Source organism: Cyclopterus lumpus, chromosome 7, assembly GCF_009769545.1.
Source record: "Cyclopterus lumpus isolate fCycLum1 chromosome 7, fCycLum1.pri, whole genome shotgun sequence".
Lineage (NCBI taxonomy): Eukaryota > Metazoa > Chordata > Actinopteri > Perciformes > Cyclopteridae > Cyclopterus > Cyclopterus lumpus.
In genome coordinates, this window is record NC_046972.1 from 19034614 (window position 1) to 19055104 (window position 20491).

At 41.7% G+C, this 20491-nt stretch overlaps 1 protein-coding gene across 4 annotated transcripts; it reads left to right on the forward strand.

The window, feature by feature from the left end:
- Window positions 1-558: 558 nt before the first annotated feature.
- Window positions 559-19689, forward strand: kdm5c (lysine (K)-specific demethylase 5C). Of its 4 annotated transcripts, none has more exons than XM_034536254.1 (29): window positions 559-666; window positions 2602-2749; window positions 3626-3703; window positions 3816-3938; window positions 4055-4225; window positions 4456-4590; window positions 7364-7420; window positions 9580-9703; window positions 10028-10302; window positions 10600-10758; window positions 11326-11445; window positions 11540-11698; window positions 12836-13017; window positions 13157-13319; window positions 13411-13530; window positions 13622-13816; window positions 13989-14170; window positions 14299-14423; window positions 14513-14660; window positions 14740-14830; window positions 14969-15351; window positions 15466-15604; window positions 15745-15924; window positions 16413-16541; window positions 16653-17387; window positions 17543-17585; window positions 17667-17866; window positions 18374-18556; window positions 18648-19689. In XM_034536254.1, the coding sequence occupies exons 2-29, from the start codon at window positions 2606-2608 to the stop codon at window positions 18654-18656; spliced, it is 4752 nt and encodes a 1583-aa protein (XP_034392145.1). In that variant the 5' UTR covers window positions 559-666; window positions 2602-2605; the 3' UTR covers window positions 18657-19689. The 4 variants fall into 4 exon arrangements, with proteins under 4 accessions (XP_034392145.1, XP_034392143.1, XP_034392146.1 ...); XM_034536252.1 differs by lacking the exon at window positions 559-666 and adding an exon at window positions 675-1047; XM_034536253.1 differs by lacking the exon at window positions 559-666 and adding an exon at window positions 1270-1539.
- Window positions 19690-20491: the final 802 nt, after the last annotated feature.

Below are 20491 nucleotides of genomic sequence, written 5' to 3' on the forward strand. Positions count from 1 at the left end.
AAGATAAAGAGAAGTATGACAAAATCTATATGAGACGTAGGCTGCTTTGCATATCAACTCTTCACAGAAGCCATTTTTTTATTATTGCAAATGTTGCATAATACCAGAACCCCCCCCCCCTTCGCCCCACACACACACACACACACACACACACACACACACACACACTATAACACCTTGTTTACATGAAGCTTCCTACCCTGTAATCAATTGATTGAGGATGATTTCACAGTATTTCATTTGCACACAATCTCTTATTTAACTAGCGATATTGTCAAATGTGGATGCATAACTGCAACACTATCACATAGTCAATAAGCCATACAGTATACATAAATAATTCGGAACAATGAGTGGTGAAATACTCATGGACTCAAATACACGGCACGTTGTTTTTTATGGATGAATTTCCATTGAATGCAATTCAGAGGCAGACGTGTGCTTTTTACTTGATCTCGACAGCTCTATACATCCAGAAAACACGCAACCTGTACATTATGCTGACACTATAAAAAATTATTTAATTTGCATGTTTTATTTGTAACGAGAGTATGCTCGCGTGGTGGCACAGTCAAGTATACTTACGCAACGACTTAACGACGATCACAGTTCTACATTGGCTCGCATTGGCGTACGTGGGCACTACTTTCAGGGAGTAAACGTGAGGTACGTGATGTGAAGATTCGAGGTTGTGCTTCGGTCGTGAGAAAAAAAACTAAGATGGCGTCTCATCAAGAAAGATAGGATGGCTTGAAGAGAGTGATGATGTTGGTCGCGAAATGATTGATAACGACATAATTGATCACGTTTAGACCCTCGCTTGCTATTAAACGAACTGCCGCCGTCCATGTTGTGAACCCGTGTGTTTGACGGAAGGAGGTTATGGAGAACTGAGGCGGAAAAAACGGTGAACTTTCCTCCCGTCAGCTAGCCGACTGGCCCGAGCACAGCTGGCCGACGTTAGCTCCACCAGCATTCATCACAACAACAGAGGAAGGAGAGCGGCCACCGGCCCTATCACACCCCGGGACATCGAGGTGTCTTCGGGTCAGTTACGAGAACGCAACGAGACATTGTAGTTTAAAAAAAAAAAAAAAAAAGGGGGTCAACAAATAAACTGCATGTGGTACTTCTGGTTCCACATAGAACATGTTACATGTGCGTGAGTAACGTTAACTATTTGGGTAAAGCGCACACGTCTGGTTGTGTGTGTGTGTGTGTGTGTGTGTGTGTGTGAGAGAGCTCAGGTTAGCTTGTCTGCGTTTATATTGATGAGTTTTCCCAGTCAACGTTAGCTAACCATGCTAGTTAGCTAGTGTCCGAAACCCGGAGGAGGCGATGGGAGAAAAAGTGGAGGCCTCGATGCTAACGTTAGCTGGAAGTGGCGTTAATGCCTCTTGTAGCTGAACAATACCCATAAATAGACTTCACGGTGGGCCGAAGAGATGAATGACACCTAGCTAACACACTACAAGTCATTTAATTGGATACATTTTCGTTTTTCCCCTTGTTTCGTCAAGGCTTTCACCGGAAGCTAAGGTTGGTTTTAACGTCAGTTCTCCCAAGTTTAAGAGCTAGTAGTTAGCTAACATTTGCCAGTTAACAAATGTGTATTGTTGAATAATGTTAATCAGATGGACATTGACATTTAAATTTCTCCGTTTGGTTGTTGCATTTCAGTGGTTGTTTATTTATTGTCATGCGTCTCTTTAAAGCGTATTAATTATTCCAGTCCAGCCTACTTGGGAGTAGTGATGGCCTCCCCATACCTTTGGGTTCATGGCCTTCACGCCATTGTTTGTCCGAAGGCCTTTGAAGAATCAGATAGATGACACGCATGTCACTGAAATTCCAGAATCAAGTTGATGATAATGAATAAGTAATGCTCCAGGAAATAATTTAATAAAATACTTGTATATGAAGACTCGTGTGTAAACACATTACTCAAAGAAATGTTTATTTCTCAAGTGCAAACTGTACCACTTGAGAAGGAAACAAATGATTGTGGCTCAGTTCTGCGATTGATAAAGCAGTACTTAAAACTGTTGCCCTTTTCCACCCTGGCCCTTGTTGGTTCAACAGAGCATGGCATTTGTTTTGTTGTGTCTGGTGTTGGGGGAGGGGGTTTTAACAAGGACCACAGGGATAAAAGAAAATCCTCATCCTGGGATTATCCAGGTCTCTTGTTATTTGCTATTATGTACAGTGTTATGGGAAATTATAAACTACTAAGCATGCAGAGGAAGTTATTGCCATGTATTTAAAGCTGACGGTAGTACAATGCCATGTTAGACCAGGAAGTAGTATGAGTAAACAAATACAATTGGCTTGTGTAGCAGCTGTATGATATGATTGTTGTTTTCTTATACACTGATACATTTTACTTATTGAATTAAGATAACATGTTAACTTTGCATTTTCTTTGTAAAATGTTTTTCTGTTTTACATTTATTGAAAAACATTTTAGGCTATTATCCACGAATGGAAAACAAGAGTTGCATACATGAACTGCTTTCTGAAAGGCTGTATTGATGCTGCTCATAAGTGAGTCTATTATAGTCCATTGACTTGTTTTGTATTGTCAATCTTTTTTGTTATCAGGGCAATGGAAGGGGAAGAGTTTGTACCGCCTCCGGAGTGTCCAGTATTTGAGCCATCATGGGAGGAGTTTCAGGACCCCCTGGGCTACATTGCCAAGATTCGTCCAATTGCAGAGAAGTCTGGAATCTGCAAAATCCGACCTCCAGCAGTAAATATTTGCTTATGCTTGGAATATGTTAAAGAAATGACATGATCACCGTGTTCTATGTGTATCATTTGTAGCATGCACTGGGTTTACAATGTTTAAAAGTACTAAGTAAAAGGTACGTGGACTCGTTGTTTAGTCCTGACAAAAATAGAGCAGCATGTTTAATGTAAGATGAGCTCAAATGACTGATTCCTGTGGATGTTTGATGTTTGAAAGGCATTATCAAAGATAATAAGAGCAGGATTTAATTTGTAAAATATTCACACACAAAGTAGCTATAAAAACAATAGTAGGAAGTCATTTTCTGACATTTGGAAATAATTACATTGTTATGAGTATAATTCCAGATTAATACATTTTACAGATTAAAACATTTAAACTAAATGTTTTTGCAGTAGAGAATAAAGAAGATTACTGGAGGAAAACTGCTACTGGTGTGTAAATTAAAACCTCATCACTGCTCATCTTTAGGGCTTGGAGGACATAATCATACACATAGTAGTTCTACTGACGGTGCAGTTTTTCTATTCGTATGCTCCAGGTTAAGATCTTTAGGAATTATCATTGGTTCTGAACTAATTGGTGAGGAGAAGGCCTTTAACTGTTGATAATGTGAACTTCAATTGTTCCGCAGTAGGTGACCTTGGTTATTCTTCCTGGTGAAAGCAGTGCAAAGCCTTGAGCCTTTAAGCCAAAGTCAAACCATGGTTAAACCCAAACTAAGGACCCTATTTAATTTATTTTCCATATTCATTTTTTATTTTTTTTTGTACACTCCTTGAATGTTAGAGCTCACCGTCGAAGCATAACATGCACAAGTTGTTGTTTTAGCGTATAGGCGTAGAAGTAAAATTGCATGTCTTTGCTCCCAAATAGGACTGGCAACCACCGTTTTCAGTGGAGCTGGATACCTTCCGGTTCACCCCCCGCATTCAGAGGCTTAATGAGTTAGAGGTAAGTTTATCTATTTTCCCTTATATTGTACATTGTTGATGGATAATTGAAACTGTCAATGGAATTTGCCATCATACTCATGGTGGTCCGTCCCTCAATCATCTCATTTTAGGCGGAAACCAGAGTGAAACTTAATTATTTGGACCGCATCGCCAGGTTTTGGGAGGTCCAGGCATCCTCCTTGAAAATCCCACATATTGAAAGGCGCATCCTTGATCTTTTCAGCCTCTCAAGGGTAGATATTACATTTAATGGTTCTACTTTAAAAGTACGTTTTAAACTAGATGTTGTTTTTGTTTCTTTTTTAGATATGATTTTTTTAAATTTTTTAAACTGGCTTTTCTATTCCAGATTGTGACAGATGAAGGAGGTTTTGAGATGGTCTGTAAGGAACGGCGCTGGGCTCGTGTGGCCCAGAGACTTGGCTACCCTCCAGGCAAGAATATTGGTTCTCTGCTGCGCTCGCACTATGAGAGGATCGTCTACCCCTTTGAAGTTTTCCATTCTGGTGCCAGCTTGCCGGTAACTCTCTACACATTCTTGTCTGTCCATTTTGTGTTACCAGGGGTGATACGTTAATAGATAACACTGAAAACTAGTCTGTCTCTGAAGAGTAGCAAAGTAACTATTTGATATAGTGTACACATTCTTTTGATCAGAATCAAAAGACGGTACAACATATGTGTGTATATATATTTACATACACTCATATTCACGTGTTTTCATTCAAACTCTTTTTATTTAATGTCTAGCATTGCAAGCCAAAGCACTATGATGGTGAGGAAGTGGATAAAGAGTACAAGCCACACTCCATCCCCCTGCGACAGTCTGTGCAACCATCCAAAACAAGCAGTTATGGACGCAGAGCAAACCGCTGCCAGCCTGATGTGAGTGACAGTTTCTTTGCATACTTGTCATTCAATAGATTTCCATACCTCTATGACCACTAAACTTATGCTGAACTGTACTTTGGTCACTTAAATATACCTTTGGGATCACATTTCTGCATGCACATTCAGTCCTCAATCATTTAAAAATAAATAAAAATGTTGTTTTATACAGCTGCTTTTCAATGCTACAAAGATTGGATGGGTTAAGGTTATTGTGCAACTAATCTGTCAAAGAGGAATTTGTTTTAAGTAGTGGCACAAAGTGTGCATTTTAACCTGTGAATGAATTTAACAATATAATATCTAGTTACATTGTTGGTTGCTGTTTTTGAACACGGCATTCAAAATTCGCCCCTCCAGTTTGAGCGAGAGAGACGGAGGGAGAGAGCGCAGCATTGGGCGAATGAGATGCATATTCAACTTTATTACTTCCGACACATAAGTGCTTAGAGAGTGAATGAAGAGGGGGACCGGCGTTTGTGAATGGGAAGAATAAAACATTATTCTTTTCTCATTGTTTCTTGGAGGTCACGTCCGAAAGCACAAATAAACATTTCCACACCTCCTTTCAGAAGCCTGCGGGAAGGTGCTGGATTTTGAATGAATGCAGCCCATGACACACTTCCTCTGGCTGTGGCCTGTCTGTTCTCTCTGTGCCTCCACACAGTCTGATACAGCACCTAACATCAGAGTGACTGACGGGGTAAACGCATACACACAGAAGCGCATATAACGTATATTTAGGTAACAACCCGTTCTCTGCACTTTGCATCCGACGCTTAAGAGTGCCACAGATCTTGAGTGGCGTGACGGAGCACCCTGGGAATGAGAGCGGGTTGGACACCCTGCTTATTGGTTGGGGTTCACACCCCCGCGTGGGGTCTAAAAGAGTCCTGAACAAAGCAAAAGAAGACCAGAGAAAATACAGGGGCACTGCGGATACAGACACCGCCACGTACGTCTCGTGGGTCATAGATGATGATGATGATTGAGGGGGATTATTTTTGGATCGGTCTGTAAATTATTGCTTTTAATAGTACATTCATATATTCCTTTTAACAACCGCATACTCAGGCTGTTCTGACCTATGATGACGCAGTGAGTGATGGTTTTCCACAGAATTTAAACCACAGATCAAAGCCCTTGCCACTAATGATATTATCTGTATTTGTCTTAGTAATATCATACTTGTTTCATTTTAACATGCATTGGAGTTCCACTAATTAATTGCCAAGCTACAGTGTGTTGTAATTGAGAGAAATCTGCAGGTGGTTTTTCCGGACTTTGAACCTCCTAAATAGATGTATGCTTGCTTGCTATTTTATGATCTGGATTGAACAGCGAACATAAAAAGCTGGCAGCTCTTATCATGTTTTCTATCTTTATAAAGCGTCCAGTAGTTTATTATCTGCGTCTTGTTCAGCTAAACGAATAACAGAGCTTCCGTCATTACAGGCAAACAGAAACTCTACTCCAGTATTTGTTGGATGACGATCTCCTCGAGTGTACTATTCTGTCATGGTTATTAACTTTTTCTCTGCTTATCAATGTGCCCTTGTGCATCGGTTTCAGTGTCTGGGAGATGTGTCGGAGCACTCAGAGCGTATCCCTGCTTGCTTACTCTCCATCCCGCCATGCTGCTCTGCTTAACTCTGCTTTTTTTGTCTCCGTTCAATTACTTTTTTTTCCTGCTTTGTTCACCCACGTCTTTCCATCTCATTGGTAGACACAATTATTGACTTTAGAATTATTCTATCATTCTTTTGAAGCAATGCACGGTTCAACTTCTGGACTGGCCCTCATTCTGTTTTCTCATGCTTGTTACATGCAACCTTACCTTCTGCCCCAACCCCCCCTCCCCCAAGTTGTTAATGACCTATTCATCATACTTTGAGTACGTAACACTCGCCAGGGGAGTTCAGAGATAGCATTTCAGCCCATGTATTCAGCCTCTTTTGCTCTCCATAAGGACTGCTCCATCCAACCAAAGCCTGCTTGAACATATTACCCACATAACAAATAGGAAACCAAAACATTGTCCCGTAGCCTACAGATTCTGTCTATGAATGCAGAATCTGTTTATAGAGAACAACTTCTTAGTAATGGGCTTTTTTTTAAAAATTCATTAAATTTGGTATTGCTTATCTTTTTGTTCTCATTACTTATACAAGACAGTATTTTGAGGTTGGATCATTTCTTTAATAACAGTTGATCATAATTTATCATTCTAAATGGGATTGTATTTTATTCCCATTTAGCTTAATTTATGAAAGTATCCAATTTTAAATGTCCAGTTCGTTTATATTTTGGTTATTTACCACGAACTGGGCGACAAGTATCGTCCACGATAAACAAACTTATCATCCATGTCAGAAATGAACAAATAATTTCAGACCCTGCTTGTCAGCAAACATTACATTTCCAAACGCCTTCCCAGCCACATTTCTGTTTGCTGCCACATCTTTCCCTTTAGAATAAATAATTGGTCAGTAGTTGGCAGCACCTTGCTGGAGTATTGGTTTGCAAACTGAACCAAAGCGCACTTTAAATTATGCAATCTCATCCAAAGAAATACTATACATACCAAAAAGAAACCTAATGTAGAATTTATAAGAGATAATTTAGTATCTAGATCCACATAGTTACTCATAATGCGTCCCAGTGACGACGAGTGGCTCTGTTATTTCCAGGCTCTCTCCCTTCCGCTCTCATCTCCTTTTTTTCCCCTCTTGTCTTAGTTTATTGTTGCTGTTGTTGTCTCCCCTTGCAGGGTCCAGAGGATCTGGCCCCCCATCCTCTCACCACTGGCTCTCAACTCATCTCTGCGGTACTGCCTCTCGAGCGTATGAGCTCGACTTCCGCCCCCTCTCTCTTCATGCCTCTTTTCCTACACCACCTCACCCCTCTGAAGTTGTCTACATGTTGGTTTATTTTGGTTTATTTTTATTCTTTTACTAACCACTGAAACATTTTCATTGACATGCAATCACACTTCTCAACCCATAATAGAGCCACATGACTGTTGCATACTTTTTTAAAAAGCCATAAAAAAATTGGCATTTTAATAATAGGGAATGCAACTTCACCATTATCTCCCAGATGTAGACCAGACAATGAGAGGAAGCTCTCCCTGGCCGATTTCTGCGGTTTGTATTTAATTAGATTAGATTAGATTCAACTTTATTGTCATTGCACATGTACTAGTACAGAGCAACGAAATGCAGTTTGGCAATATTGCCTTGTAAGCCTTTTTTTAATTGTTATATTACAGAATTTAAAAACAAACCTTAACATTGGGTCTTGAATATATGCACATTTGGATTCATATGCCAATGTTGTTAAAAGCCTAATGTGTTAACTATCCTAAATTGCACACACTTTGAGAAATCCTCATTTGTCAAACACACTTTTCTGGTCTGCAGATGCACACTCTAGCTTTCTCTTTCACCCATGTGCTCTCTCTCTCTCTGTGGTGGCACTTGGATTGAAATGCTTTGTCGCCGTCTGTCTGTGTGCCTCCTGCTGCTGTGCCTTGTGGTCTTCTCACTACAGCAGCTACCAGTGTGGCTGCATGCGTTCTCCTTCGAGTGCACCCACCTAGAACAACCTAGCAGGTTTAATTTGATCGGGTTTTACTTGCAGGGTATCAGTCAGATGATGGACAGTAGAATATTGGCGTCTTAAATCACTGAAGCATCAAAGTCTTTGAAGGTTTGGTTGTTTGATTGTCCTCCAGCATCGAGCCCTGCGGATCTGATTTGTTGTCTTGTGATTCCAATCACTATCCCACTTATTTAGTCCTTGGATCACCAAAGTTTGGATTCCAAACAGATCTACACAGAAATTCTGCCAAAGTTACAATGAAGAGTGCAATTTCATACAGGTGGTAAAGTCAAAAACACACGTGCGTCTTTCATAATCCTTCTTTGGGTATTCTTGAACAGTATCTTTTGTGGTATTGAATCTCTCCAGTTTCTGTGCCTCGAATGGCACTAACAGAGTTGTCATGACATGAATACATTTATTTGCATAGGTTGCGGGAATACAGGTTTCATTCTGACTGCATGTTTGAAAGCACCGTACATTGATAGAAGAAGAGTTGGAACCTTTTTTGATCTGCTGATTGATTATTGAAAGTGACGTTAAGACCTTCTGTGTTTCTGTCTACATTGATGATTACACATGACTTGTGTTTGCTGTTTCCAATCATATGTCACACTGGAACTGGAGTCCAAGTGGAGTGCAAAAATAATTTAATACAAGGGAGGAAGTCTAAAATGACATTCACTACAAAACTAGCAAGTGTCATTAATATTCTGTTTTACCACTGTTTGCAAACCAAAACCCAGACATTCTTTAAAGGAGCTTTAAACTTTTGACAGTTTCTCCACCCGATTTCCCCCACACATCCAAAGGCTGCAAGGAAACAATATCTTTAGCCATTTACAGTAAAAAAAATGTATTAAAAATGTTAACGTCAGAATCTGCCTTCAATAGTAGAAGGTAAGGACACAATGGGAAATAAGCATTACATGCCTTTTGGGTATTATAAATAATAAATGTCGAGACTACAGCTACTCCGAATCAGCTGTTAATTTGTCCAACTTCAGCAAAAAAAAAGAAGAAAATCATTAAACAGTAGATATTCAAGCTTTTATGGAAAATGATTGCCTAAATTGAGTTAAAATGTCATAATACGCAGAGAACATAACACTCAATCTACAAAAAATTTAATAATACCCTAATCTAACTAATATGATTGCAACCACTGGTGATTTTGGTTTCAGGTGGTGAGTCTTAACGTTTAAGCTTTCACCTTGAGCTCTGCTAACTTTATGTTAATATCTAACCGAGCATAATCCCTTCTTGTGGAGGCATTGCTGTTTGTTCCGCGTTTGGCCGAGATCCTCGCTTGGTTCTGTGTGCTTTTGAGAGTGGTCGTTGTGCGTCTATGCCTTCATAACGAAAATGTACTTTCATCCAAAGCCCGAACCTACAGAGGAAGACATAGAGAAGAACCCAGAACTGAAGAAGCTTCAGATCTATGGCGCAGGGCCAAAGATGATGGGACTTGGACTTGTGGCAAGGTACAAAGGCATCAGGAAGAAAGGTAAGTCCCATGAGCACACCCTAAATTCAACACCTTGCAGGCACATTCAGTCAAACCTACACGGTCTATACATGTAACCGTAATGTTGAGAAACCAGGACATTTGGAGGCAACACTGCATCACAACAATTATTTTTGAATCAACTAAAGCAACAACTTAAACAAATCTTCTATTATTGGCTCAGTTATATAAATTGTGGGCATTGGAGAGCTTGTTTTTGGTTTGGATACAATCAAGCTGCCAACTTAAAGCCCTGCACTGTGGGGAAAAAAACAAATAAAAAAAAACACTTCTTTCTCTTTTTTTTTTTTTTTTATTTCTTAGATGAACTGCCTCAAACCGTTACCATCAAGGCCAGCGTGTCTCCTGCTCCCGGTGATACCTCTGTCAAAGCGGAGCCACCGGAGCCTCAAGAGAAGCAGAGTGACGGGGGTACATCTAGCCCCCAACCGCCGCGTCCGACTATCACAGTGAAGACGGAAGTGAAGAAGGAAGAACCAGAGGTAGAGGGTGGTAAAAAAAAGGAGGGAGATGTTACAGATGGACCGTGTACCAAAATGACCATGAGGCTTCGACGCAACCTCAGCAACCCTCAGTGTGTAAGTAGACCAAAGAATGAGATCAACATAACTAAATAGAATGTTAAACTACCATGACCATTTTATTTTACAGAATTGTGACTCCACAATCTGATCTTTTTTTTTAGTCCTACTTGCACTCAAGGATGAAATTAATATAATTTGGTGTCAAAGGTCACCGTCGCCTCATGAATCATGTTTATGGACTAATTATGACAATTTCACACAAATATCTAATAGGGTAACATTATATTGTTGACGTAAACTGCAACACGACTGATTGGCAGGTCTTAAATCTAGTTTGTTACTTTTTCTAAGGTGGATTCTTTTGTGTGTCGAATGTGTGGTCGGGGAGATGACGACGAGAAACTCTTGCTGTGCGATGGCTGCGACGATAACTACCACACCTACTGTCTACTACCCCCCCTCACTGATCCTCCCAAAGGCAACTGGCGTTGCCCTAAATGTCTGGCAGAGGTAAGTAAAGATGCTGTGTGTGATTTTTAACGCACCATCAGTGTTCATTTTGCCAGCTATTTTTGACTTTTAGTCTTGAGATGAAAATTCGTATTAGTTGTAATCATAGTTTAGTCATTGTTGTTCTTCATAGTTGTAGTCTAGTTTTAGAAGTCATTACATTAATTGCCTTTTTTCTTCATATTGTACTGAATATTTTGGTGAATCTAGTTTAGCTAAAACATTGTTATCCTTATTTCACATACGATTTTATCATTATCTTGTGAAAAACACAGGTGGAATGATTAAGAATGCATTCTATCATTCTTCGAAAGACTGAGCACAAAATGGCATGTTCCATATCGTCACTGTTGGTGTTAATGACGTTGTCGTCATCGCCTTGTGGTCGTAGAAGAAAAGGTTGACGATGAACATATTTTGTCATAGTTTAAAAAAACGCAATAAGCACTGAACCATGTGTTTTATTGTAAACGCATCTAACATGCATGTCATGTTTTGTTGGGTTTCTTCTAACCCACAAGACTAATCTTTATTTTGATTCTCTTACTTTCTAACTTTTTTTTTTAGGAGTGCAAGAAACCTTCAGAAGCGTTTGGCTTTGAACAGGCGACACGAGAGTACACTCTGCAGAGCTTTGGGGAAATGGCGGATGCTTTCAAAGCGGATTACTTCAACATGCCTGTTCATGTAAGCGCAGCCACACAATACATCACCTCTTCATTATGGAGCACATCTCTGATGATGAGGGACTAATCTCTGGCCTTTGTGTCTGTCGGTGTAGATGGTTCCCACCGAGCTGGTGGAGAGGGAGTTCTGGAGGTTGGTTAGTAGTATCGAGGAAGACGTGGTTGTCGAGTATGGAGCGGACATACACTCAAAGGAGTTTGGCAGCGGTTTCCCGATGAACAATGGCAAGAAGGAGCTCACAAAGGAAGAAGAGGTATGCACGTTGTTGTTGTCGTTTATTTGTGAAAGATCAGCTTGAAGGGTCATAAGGTTAAAGAGAGGGCCACAACATCCTGCTTGAGATTTACATGTTGAAAGTAATACATTTAAGTAGATTTAAAATACAGTGTCATGACTACAGAAAGTCAATGTGTCATTCTGACTGTAACCGTTTTGATATGATTGCAGTCAACAAACTAATCCTGATTTATTTCAGTGACGCTCTTGACAATAAGAGGTTTGCATGACCAGAAAGTTTACGGCACAGCTTTTTATTTCAATTCTAAAAGTAGATGAGAGAAGAGCGAGTTTTCTAACTGTCTGGTTCAGTTCCAGAAAGAGAGGTAACTTAAATTCTGGGTCAGTAACCAAACTGACTGTGAACCTAACCTGCTCGCTGGTAGTTTTTCTTTAACAGACCCTGAGTTTCTGTCTGTCTCCTCTTTCTTATGGGGCCAGACACATTGTTTTATTTCATCAGATACAGACGATTTCATATATGTGTTTATCAAAGGTTTACTGGATGTCAAAATCTAAATCCTGGTTTGATAAGTGTTACTTTTTGCCCTCGCATTCAAATTACACTGCATTATGTCACTCTTTGCTCAGACTAAAACCTCAATGTGTGCTTCTTTTTTGTTTTTTTGTTATACCACTCACTGCACACAAGGCAGCTGTCAGTTGTTTTTAGGGCAGTACCACTAAAATGTTTATTGCAAATATTGTGAAATCTCAGTTTAAATTGTAAAAGTCAGTATGAAGCTTTAGACGCATATGAGCAATGAATTGTTTTCTCAATTACTAATGATGTGATTCGTGGCACTGATGGAACATAATTCCTACAATATTTGAAATATGTTTATTTCCTCGTGAGCAGGATCGTGTTTCACCTGCAGAAGGGAGCTTTACCTGTTGACATTGCTTAACTCATATTTAACATACTCAGAGTTGATTGAACCGTCTCTTATTAGCCGTTCTGGAGTAAAACAACTCGGGGATTTTACAATACTCTCAAAAAGGTAAAAAAAAGTGTAGTTTAGATGGTACCTGTATTGAGGTTATTTCAAAATCTTTTCATAATCCTAGTCCACTGCTTATTCTCAATGCACACTGTTTTTCTTTGTTTGGTCAGGAATACGCCCGCAGTGGCTGGAACTTGAATGTGATGCCCGTGCTGGAGCAGTCGCTCCTGTGCCACATTAATGGAGACATCTCTGGGATGAAGGTGCCGTGGCTTTATGTAGGCATGGTGTTCTCAGCTTTCTGCTGGCACATTGAGGATCACTGGAGCTACTCCATCAACTACCTGCACTGGTACAGAATCCTTCTTGTGTATTGTTGTGGGTTTAATCGTAATCATTTTAACGTAGACAATATATTGTCTCTTGGAACGGTAATTTGAGTGAAATACTAACTTTTCCCCCTCTGTCTCGTGGCTCACTATCATCTCTAGGGGTGAACCCAAGACGTGGTATGGGGTTCCCTCTGTGGCAGCTGAGCGACTTGAGGAAGTGATGAAGAAGCTGACGCCAGAGCTGTTTGAGTTTCAACCTGACCTCCTGCACCAGCTGGTCACCATCATGAACCCCAATATCCTCATGTCTCATGGTGTACCGGTCAGTCTCACATAAACACACATGCACACCGCGGAAATGTGGTTGGGATCAAACGTTTCCTTTGATTAACTTCAACGTTTGTGATTGGCAGGTTGTTCGTACCAACCAGTGTGCTGGCGAGTTTGTCATCACCTTCCCCAGAGCCTACCACAGCGGCTTCAATCAGGGATATAACTTTGCTGAAGCCGTTAACTTCTGCACTGCCGACTGGGTACGTCTGTTCACACCGTTTGTCTCAAGTTGACATTACACACTGTTCACAATCCTGCGTAATCAACATCGCTCTTCGCTCTCCCTCTCAGCTGCCTGCTGGCCGTTCCTGTATTGAGCACTACCGGCGTCTGAGGAGGTATTGTGTGTTCTCACACGAAGAGCTAACCTGTAAAATGGCTACCAGCCCAGAGAAACTAGACCTCAACCTGGCGGCCGCTACACACCGAGAAATGTTCATTATTGTCCAGGAGGAGAGGAAGTTGCGAAAGGGTCTGATGGAAAGGGTGAGACACAGAAATAGATCCCAGGGATTGTTTCTCTATTTATTTATTTATCCACTTTTTCCCTTAATGTGTAAGTGAGTAATGGTTACAGTTGGTTTCATGCTTTAATTTGTCTAATGAGATGTACGGAAAATGTGATTTTTCTCATAAAATCTGTGTGTTGCACCTTCAGGGCATTACTGAAGCCGAGCGTGAGGCCTTTGAGCTGCTGCCTGACGACGAGAGACAGTGTGACCAATGTAAGACCACGTGCTTCCTGTCTGCTCTGGCCTGCTCAAACTGTCCCGAGAAACTGGTGTGCCTCTCTCACACTCAGGATCTGTGCAACTGCCCCACTGAAAAACTCTACCTCAGGTATTTATTTCTTGTGTAGCTGTGAAATGTGTGTGAGCATGTTTTGCAGTGAGCCATGATGCTATTTCCGTTCTGATTTGTATCTCCACTGGCTGAGCTAATCTTATTTCTTATCCCTTCACTTTCAGATACAGATATACCCTCGATGAGCTGTTAGCCATGTTGCATCGATTAAAGGTTCGGTCTGAGTCCTTTGATTCCTGGGCCAACAGAGTGAAAGAGGCACTTGAGCAGGAAGAAGGAAACAAGATCGGTGGGAAATCAACATTATGTCTTAAACTTGGTTTAAATATATATATGTTTTAAACAAAACGGGATGACCAAATGGTTATTGGCTTGCAGGAATTGACGACCTGAAGATGCTGAAGATGGAAGCAGTGGAAAAAAAGTTTCCTGACAATGAACTGCTGCGGAAGCTCAACACTGTTGTTAAAGACATCGAACGCTGCCAGCAGACCAGTACTGAACTCCTCAGTAACTCAAAGACCAGGTGAGATAGAACGTCTACTTTAACTTTCACACAAACTGTTCAGTTACAAGCACTTACGTATTGTATCGCTGTCTTTTAGTGAAAGTAAGATGACCTTGGCAGAGCTGAAATCCTTGGTGGAGACGATGCAGAACCTGCCATGTGTGATGGCCCAGCTGGAGGAAGTGCAGGTGAGATGTCCCTCTGAGTAAACTAGCTTTTACAGATGTAATCTTTCCAAAGTGTATACAATGTACTGTATAAATACGTTACCATTTTCTCAAATTTAATACATTTGTGGTTTACCGCCGTACCATCTGATTTTCAAGGTGATTCTGCGGACAGTGGAGGATTTTCAAAGCCAGGCTCAATTACTGGCCAATGACAGGGACTGGAGGAGGGACTCCTCGCCACCTGAACATCTGCAGACTTTGTTGGCGCAGGGGGCCAAGCTGCTTGTTGTGGTGCCGGAGTGTAATTTACTCCAGGGCCTAAAGGAGCAGAGCCATTGGCTCGCAGAAGTGAGACGCACCCTCGGCACAGAGGGCGGAGAAAGGCAGGAGGTGATGTTGGATGTGTTGAGAAACCTGATGGAAGCCGGCTGCAGCGTTCCCCAGAGTGTGTCTGTGGAGACGGCCATGGCAGAGCTTCAGGAGCTGCTCACAATTGCAGAGCGTTGGGAGGAGAAAGCGCAGATCTGCCTCGAGCAAAGGTAGGACAAACGAGTCAAACATAAACATTTGTCACAGGGATTGTTGTCACTTCGCAACCAGTTTATCCTGTTTCAAAATGTCAACATTTCTTTGTCATGGTTTTGTTCTTCCAGGCAAAAACATCCTCTCTCTACTCTGGAGGCAATAGTGAATGAGGCCCAGTTAATTCCAGTCAAGCTGCCCAACATTCTCGCTCTACAGGACTGTCTCACTCGAGCACGCGCCTGGGTAACAGACCTCGAGGAAATCCAGGTAGCAAAACAGTCTTTATCTGCCTTATTTGGATTCTACCGCCTCCTGTAATTGTGTGTTTTGTAACTTAAATTTAAAATGGCTAAATATGCTGTACCTTCATGTTGTAACATTATTCTTCTTTCTTTTCTTTGTTGCAGAATGGGGAGCATTACCCATGCCTGGATGACTTAGAGGGCCTGGTGGCTATTGGAAGAGACTTGCCAGTCTTCATGGAGGAGTTAAGACAGCTGGAACTGCAGGTAGCCAGCGCTCATTCCTGGAGGGACAAGGCCACCAAGACCTTCCTGAAGAAGAGCAGTCAGCACAGTCTGCTAGAGGTGAGCAACTCCAAAGAAATGAGACATTATATTCAAATTTTACTTCCAAGGGTGAATTCGCCACCTTTTTATCGGTGCTGATGGTAAATGCAGCCCACTAAAGATAAATATCCCCGTTTGTGCGTGCCTACATGTACCAGGATGCATTGCCTGCAAGCAGCCATTTTGCTTTGTCTAATAAACTAACAAAACATCAATGAAGGATTTATTTAAACCCATTCAGCTTCTGAATTCAAGCTTTTCTTTTCCACCCAACTACTGGCTTCAACAATCAGCAACTCTGGTTTGGCCAAAATAAATCCTGAATTCAGAGTAAGATGTGATAATATGCCGTCTCTACACTCTCTCCCCCCCCCCCCCCCCCCCCCCCCCGTTGTTTCTTGAGCATCCTGTTTTTTTCTTTTAAATGGTCTACAGTTCTGTCAATGTTGAACAAAGATGCGTTATCTGTATACGGCGAGGCGTTAAACTTCAGTGTGGCTCTGCAGGTTTTATGTCCGTGTGCAAAAAGGAGAGAGAGCAGAGGTGAGATGGAGCCGTTGGATGAGCCTTTAGAGGATTCTGATACCAACACTCTGGGCCTCTCTGCTCACGACCTGAGGGACCCTGCCGCTATTGTGAGTTTATTGAGCGTGTTATTGTTTATTTTGAATCTCTCTAACATAGTAGTCTTTTTTAAATGCATACTAGTTTTGTAGGTGAACTTGTTGCGTGTGCCTTGTCTCCAGGTGTTGGCATTCAAAGAAGGGGAGCACCAGGAAAAGGAGGCACTGCTGAGATTGCAGAAATTGAACATGTGCAAATCTGGACTTAACTCTGCAAGTTGCAAGGAGAACGGGAGGTGGGAGGACGCCATGGAGACGGACACATCCAGCCACTCGGAGGACTCTGTAAAGGAGAACGGTAACCACACCTGTACCAACCCCCCTCAGTCAGTTTGCGTGTGCACCGGTCAGCCTCGTGCGCCTCAACTCCGCTGTCATCTGTGTAAGGACTGGTTCCATGGGGGCTGTGTTCCTTCTCCCTCCCTGCTCCCCTCCTCCGGACCACCAGTGAACCCCCTCTGCTGGTGGGACTGGGACTCGCGCTTCTTGTGTCCGCGATGCCAGCGGTCACGGCGCCCGCGCCTGGAGACTATCCTGGCGTTACTCGTCGCCCTTCAGAGGCTGCCGGTGCGTCTGCCTGAAGGAGAAGCGCTGCAGTGTCTCACAGAGAGGGTCATCACCTGGCAGGGCCGAGCCAAGGAGGCAGTGGAGACCCCCGAGCTGCAGCAGGCACTTCAGAGGCTGCAAGAACTTAAAGAGACTCTCCATTGTGAAACGGAGAAAAAGGAAAAGGAGACAAAGGGGAGCTCAGTGATTGTTTTATCAGACTCCGAGGGAGGGGAAGTAGAGGAAGGAGTCATTGATCTGACGGACGAGAATTCACCTAAAAAGAACACCAAGGAAAGCAACGGCACTCAGGTTAACACCTTCTTCTGACTCTTTATTTTGATAATAAACTGTAAAATGTGCATCTGATTAGAATACATCTGTCAGTTGGATGATAACTGAATTGCTTCTTTCTTATCGTACCGTATCCAACCTGCCCGTTTGATTAAATGCTTGTTTGCCCGCAGGCTGGATATGAAAATGGCATCAGCAAGAAGTCCAATGTTATAGGTAAGATGGTGATTTTAAAGTAGATGTTGTGTAACGTCTCCCATAAGACACCAGTCCTCACATCGTTTTCCTTCTGCTCAGGCGTGGGGTCTCTGCTGCCCCTGCTGCCTTTGCTAAGAGGTCAGGTAGTGGAGCTGCTACCAGCCACCAAAGTCCAGCTGGAGGAGCTGCAGCTGGAAGGAGATCTGCTCGAGGTGTCCTTGGACCAGACACTCATCATCCACAGAGTTCTGCAAGCTGCTTCTGTTCCACAAAGAGAAACACTGCGCACACTCATTCAGGTCAGGAAACTAAACTTTGACCTTTTTAAAATATATATATTTTGAGGTGGCATGATGCCATGATGTTAAAAGGACAGGCGTGTAACTCTAACTTGAAATCTAAACAACTCCAACCCCAAAAAAGAGCCATCAACAAAACTATAACAAAAGCCGAGTACTAGCTCAAGACCATACCTTTTTATTTAAAAAAAGTTATTGTTAATGAGGAAAATATTCCGTACTTTTCATTTTGTTTACAAAACTGTATGGTTATGTCATACAGGCTAATTATGCATTTAATTGCCAGAAAACATGCTGCATCGTGATATACTATCTTATTGACATATGAAATGACCGATATTGTGAGAAGATTTGGGTCGTATTGCTAAGCCCCATTTACATTCAGTGTTAATCACCTAAATTAAATTTTTGGAGGAAACTGTAAAATGGGTCACTGTTTATTGCCTCGTTACATTTTTGGTGACGTCTTCAGCGTCCTCTCCAACATTTGTGTCTTCGCCCTCTCAGATTGAGCTTGAAGAGCAGAGGCGAACCAGCCGCGGGCGAGCCAAGGACTCCAAACGGAAGAGAAAGGGCCACCGAGGAGGCATCGGGGACGGGGCAGGAGAACGGTCACTGGATGCCTCGGAGTCGAAGAAAACCTGTCCCCTCAGCCCCTCCCCTCAGTTACCTGTCCAGACCAATCCAGAGGTAACCGCCCCTTTTTAGCTTGCTTTGCTGTTGTGGTTTTGATGCTTACGCTTTACTTGAGATGAACATTTTTGTTTTTCTCTCTTGACAGATTTTGTGATATAGTCAACGCTGGATCTCTGTTTAGACGGATTAGTCGGAGGAATTGAAGGGACAGATCATTCTGTGCCAGAAGACAAGTTATAGAAAGATGCAGGACATCCCCATCCCTGTGCCCTACGTCCCTCCTCGTCCCTCATTCACACATCCAGGCACTGACCGAGCAATGACTCTTCGTCTACACTCCACCTTCTCACCCTAAACTTCAGCCATATCTCACTCGTCTTGATTTTTATTTCAGGCTCGCTGTCTTACCCGACCCTTATTTTCCCACCTTCCCTGGACTCATTTTTCCCGTGAACATATTAAGACTGTGTCGGACCGATGTGGGACTTACGCAATAGGAGTGTCTTTGGTCTAGAGTTGTCTCTGAGGTCAGTCAGTATGCTACGTTATCCCAACTGTATTACATGTTAGTTCAACTGAAGCCCGTCTCAGCGCCGGCTGTTGCCGTTTCACTTCACTCGAGCCCACTGGTTGAAGTTGGATAAGCTATGGGATGTATTTAGACAGTTCTGTTTGGGCATGGATCCTGAAGCTGAGGTACAGCAGAAGGTTTTGACTGCTGATCTTGGACAACAGCACCGTGGTTACACTTGTATTTTTTTAGTTGTATTGAATCTCGTGTTTGATGCTGTTTTTGAGGGGACATGCATTTTGACTAAACTGAGTACATTTTGGGAAGTGTTAAAAACAGGCATTCATGTTTTTGGTGCTACTTTCCCAAAATGGATATCTGTACCTCTTGGCTTTGTCTTTCTCCTCCCTTTCCTCCCCTTGATGCCTTTTTTTTAATTTTTCTTTTTCTCCCTCCCTCGTTCTCTCTCTCTCCTTTGCAAATTAAGGTAACTTCACTGTAACTTGTCACAACTTATTTTGTTTCCTGGGTTCAAATATTATTATTATTATTATTATTATTATTGATATTGCAGACGCACAGTTGTCGTGAGTTTGTGTATACACTTTTCATTATAATGTTGCCTTTGTTTCTTTTCACTCTTGTTAGAAAAATAAAGGTTTAGAATTGTTTAGGACATGTTGACTCATTATTTCTCAACTTGAGATTAATAATAGTTTCATAACAGCAATTGTAGGTTTCATGAGCACAGCATTTATTTAGAAAATCTTTCGCTGTAAAATGGGTGACACAAAACGGACATCACAATATTGAACAAGTACGCCATGTTTTCATTAACTATGCTAGCGTTAGAAGCAAGTTTAGAAAGACACACACAAATACAGAATGTTAAAGGCTTTCAGTCTTTAGAAAAACATTTCTGCCTCAATATCAAACATGCATGTAAGCCAAATAAAAATCAGCTTTGTTCACAGGGTTTTCTGGATGACACATTCTTGGCAGTTATCGTCGTTATAGGTACTTTTACTGGATAATAATCCAGAGGCTAGTTCGGAGAGCACATCATTGACTTCGACAGTTGAAGTCGCTGTAGACTCAAAACAGGGATTTAATTGGAGAGAAGAATAATCTTAATTTGCAATGAAATGGCCTTGTTCAGTCAACATTGAAATGAATTATATTTGCATACTGACAAACTCATTGGTCTGGGGGGGGAAATAAAGCATTTTGCTCTTTTGAAATGGCAAATAGTATTTTATATTTAATTAATTTAAATGGCAAATGTGCCTTTTTAAAAAAAAAAAGTGTTTGTGCTTTTATACAACACAAGGTGCCCTAAAACAAACCGAACAGTAGGCATGTCCGTTGCTCTGTGCTTCAGTGATTACATTATCTGTAGGCCAGCTTTTTTTTTTCTTCTTTTTATCGCTTTTGAAAATTGTGCTATACAGTCAAGTCTGCCTGACAGGAAGGCACCG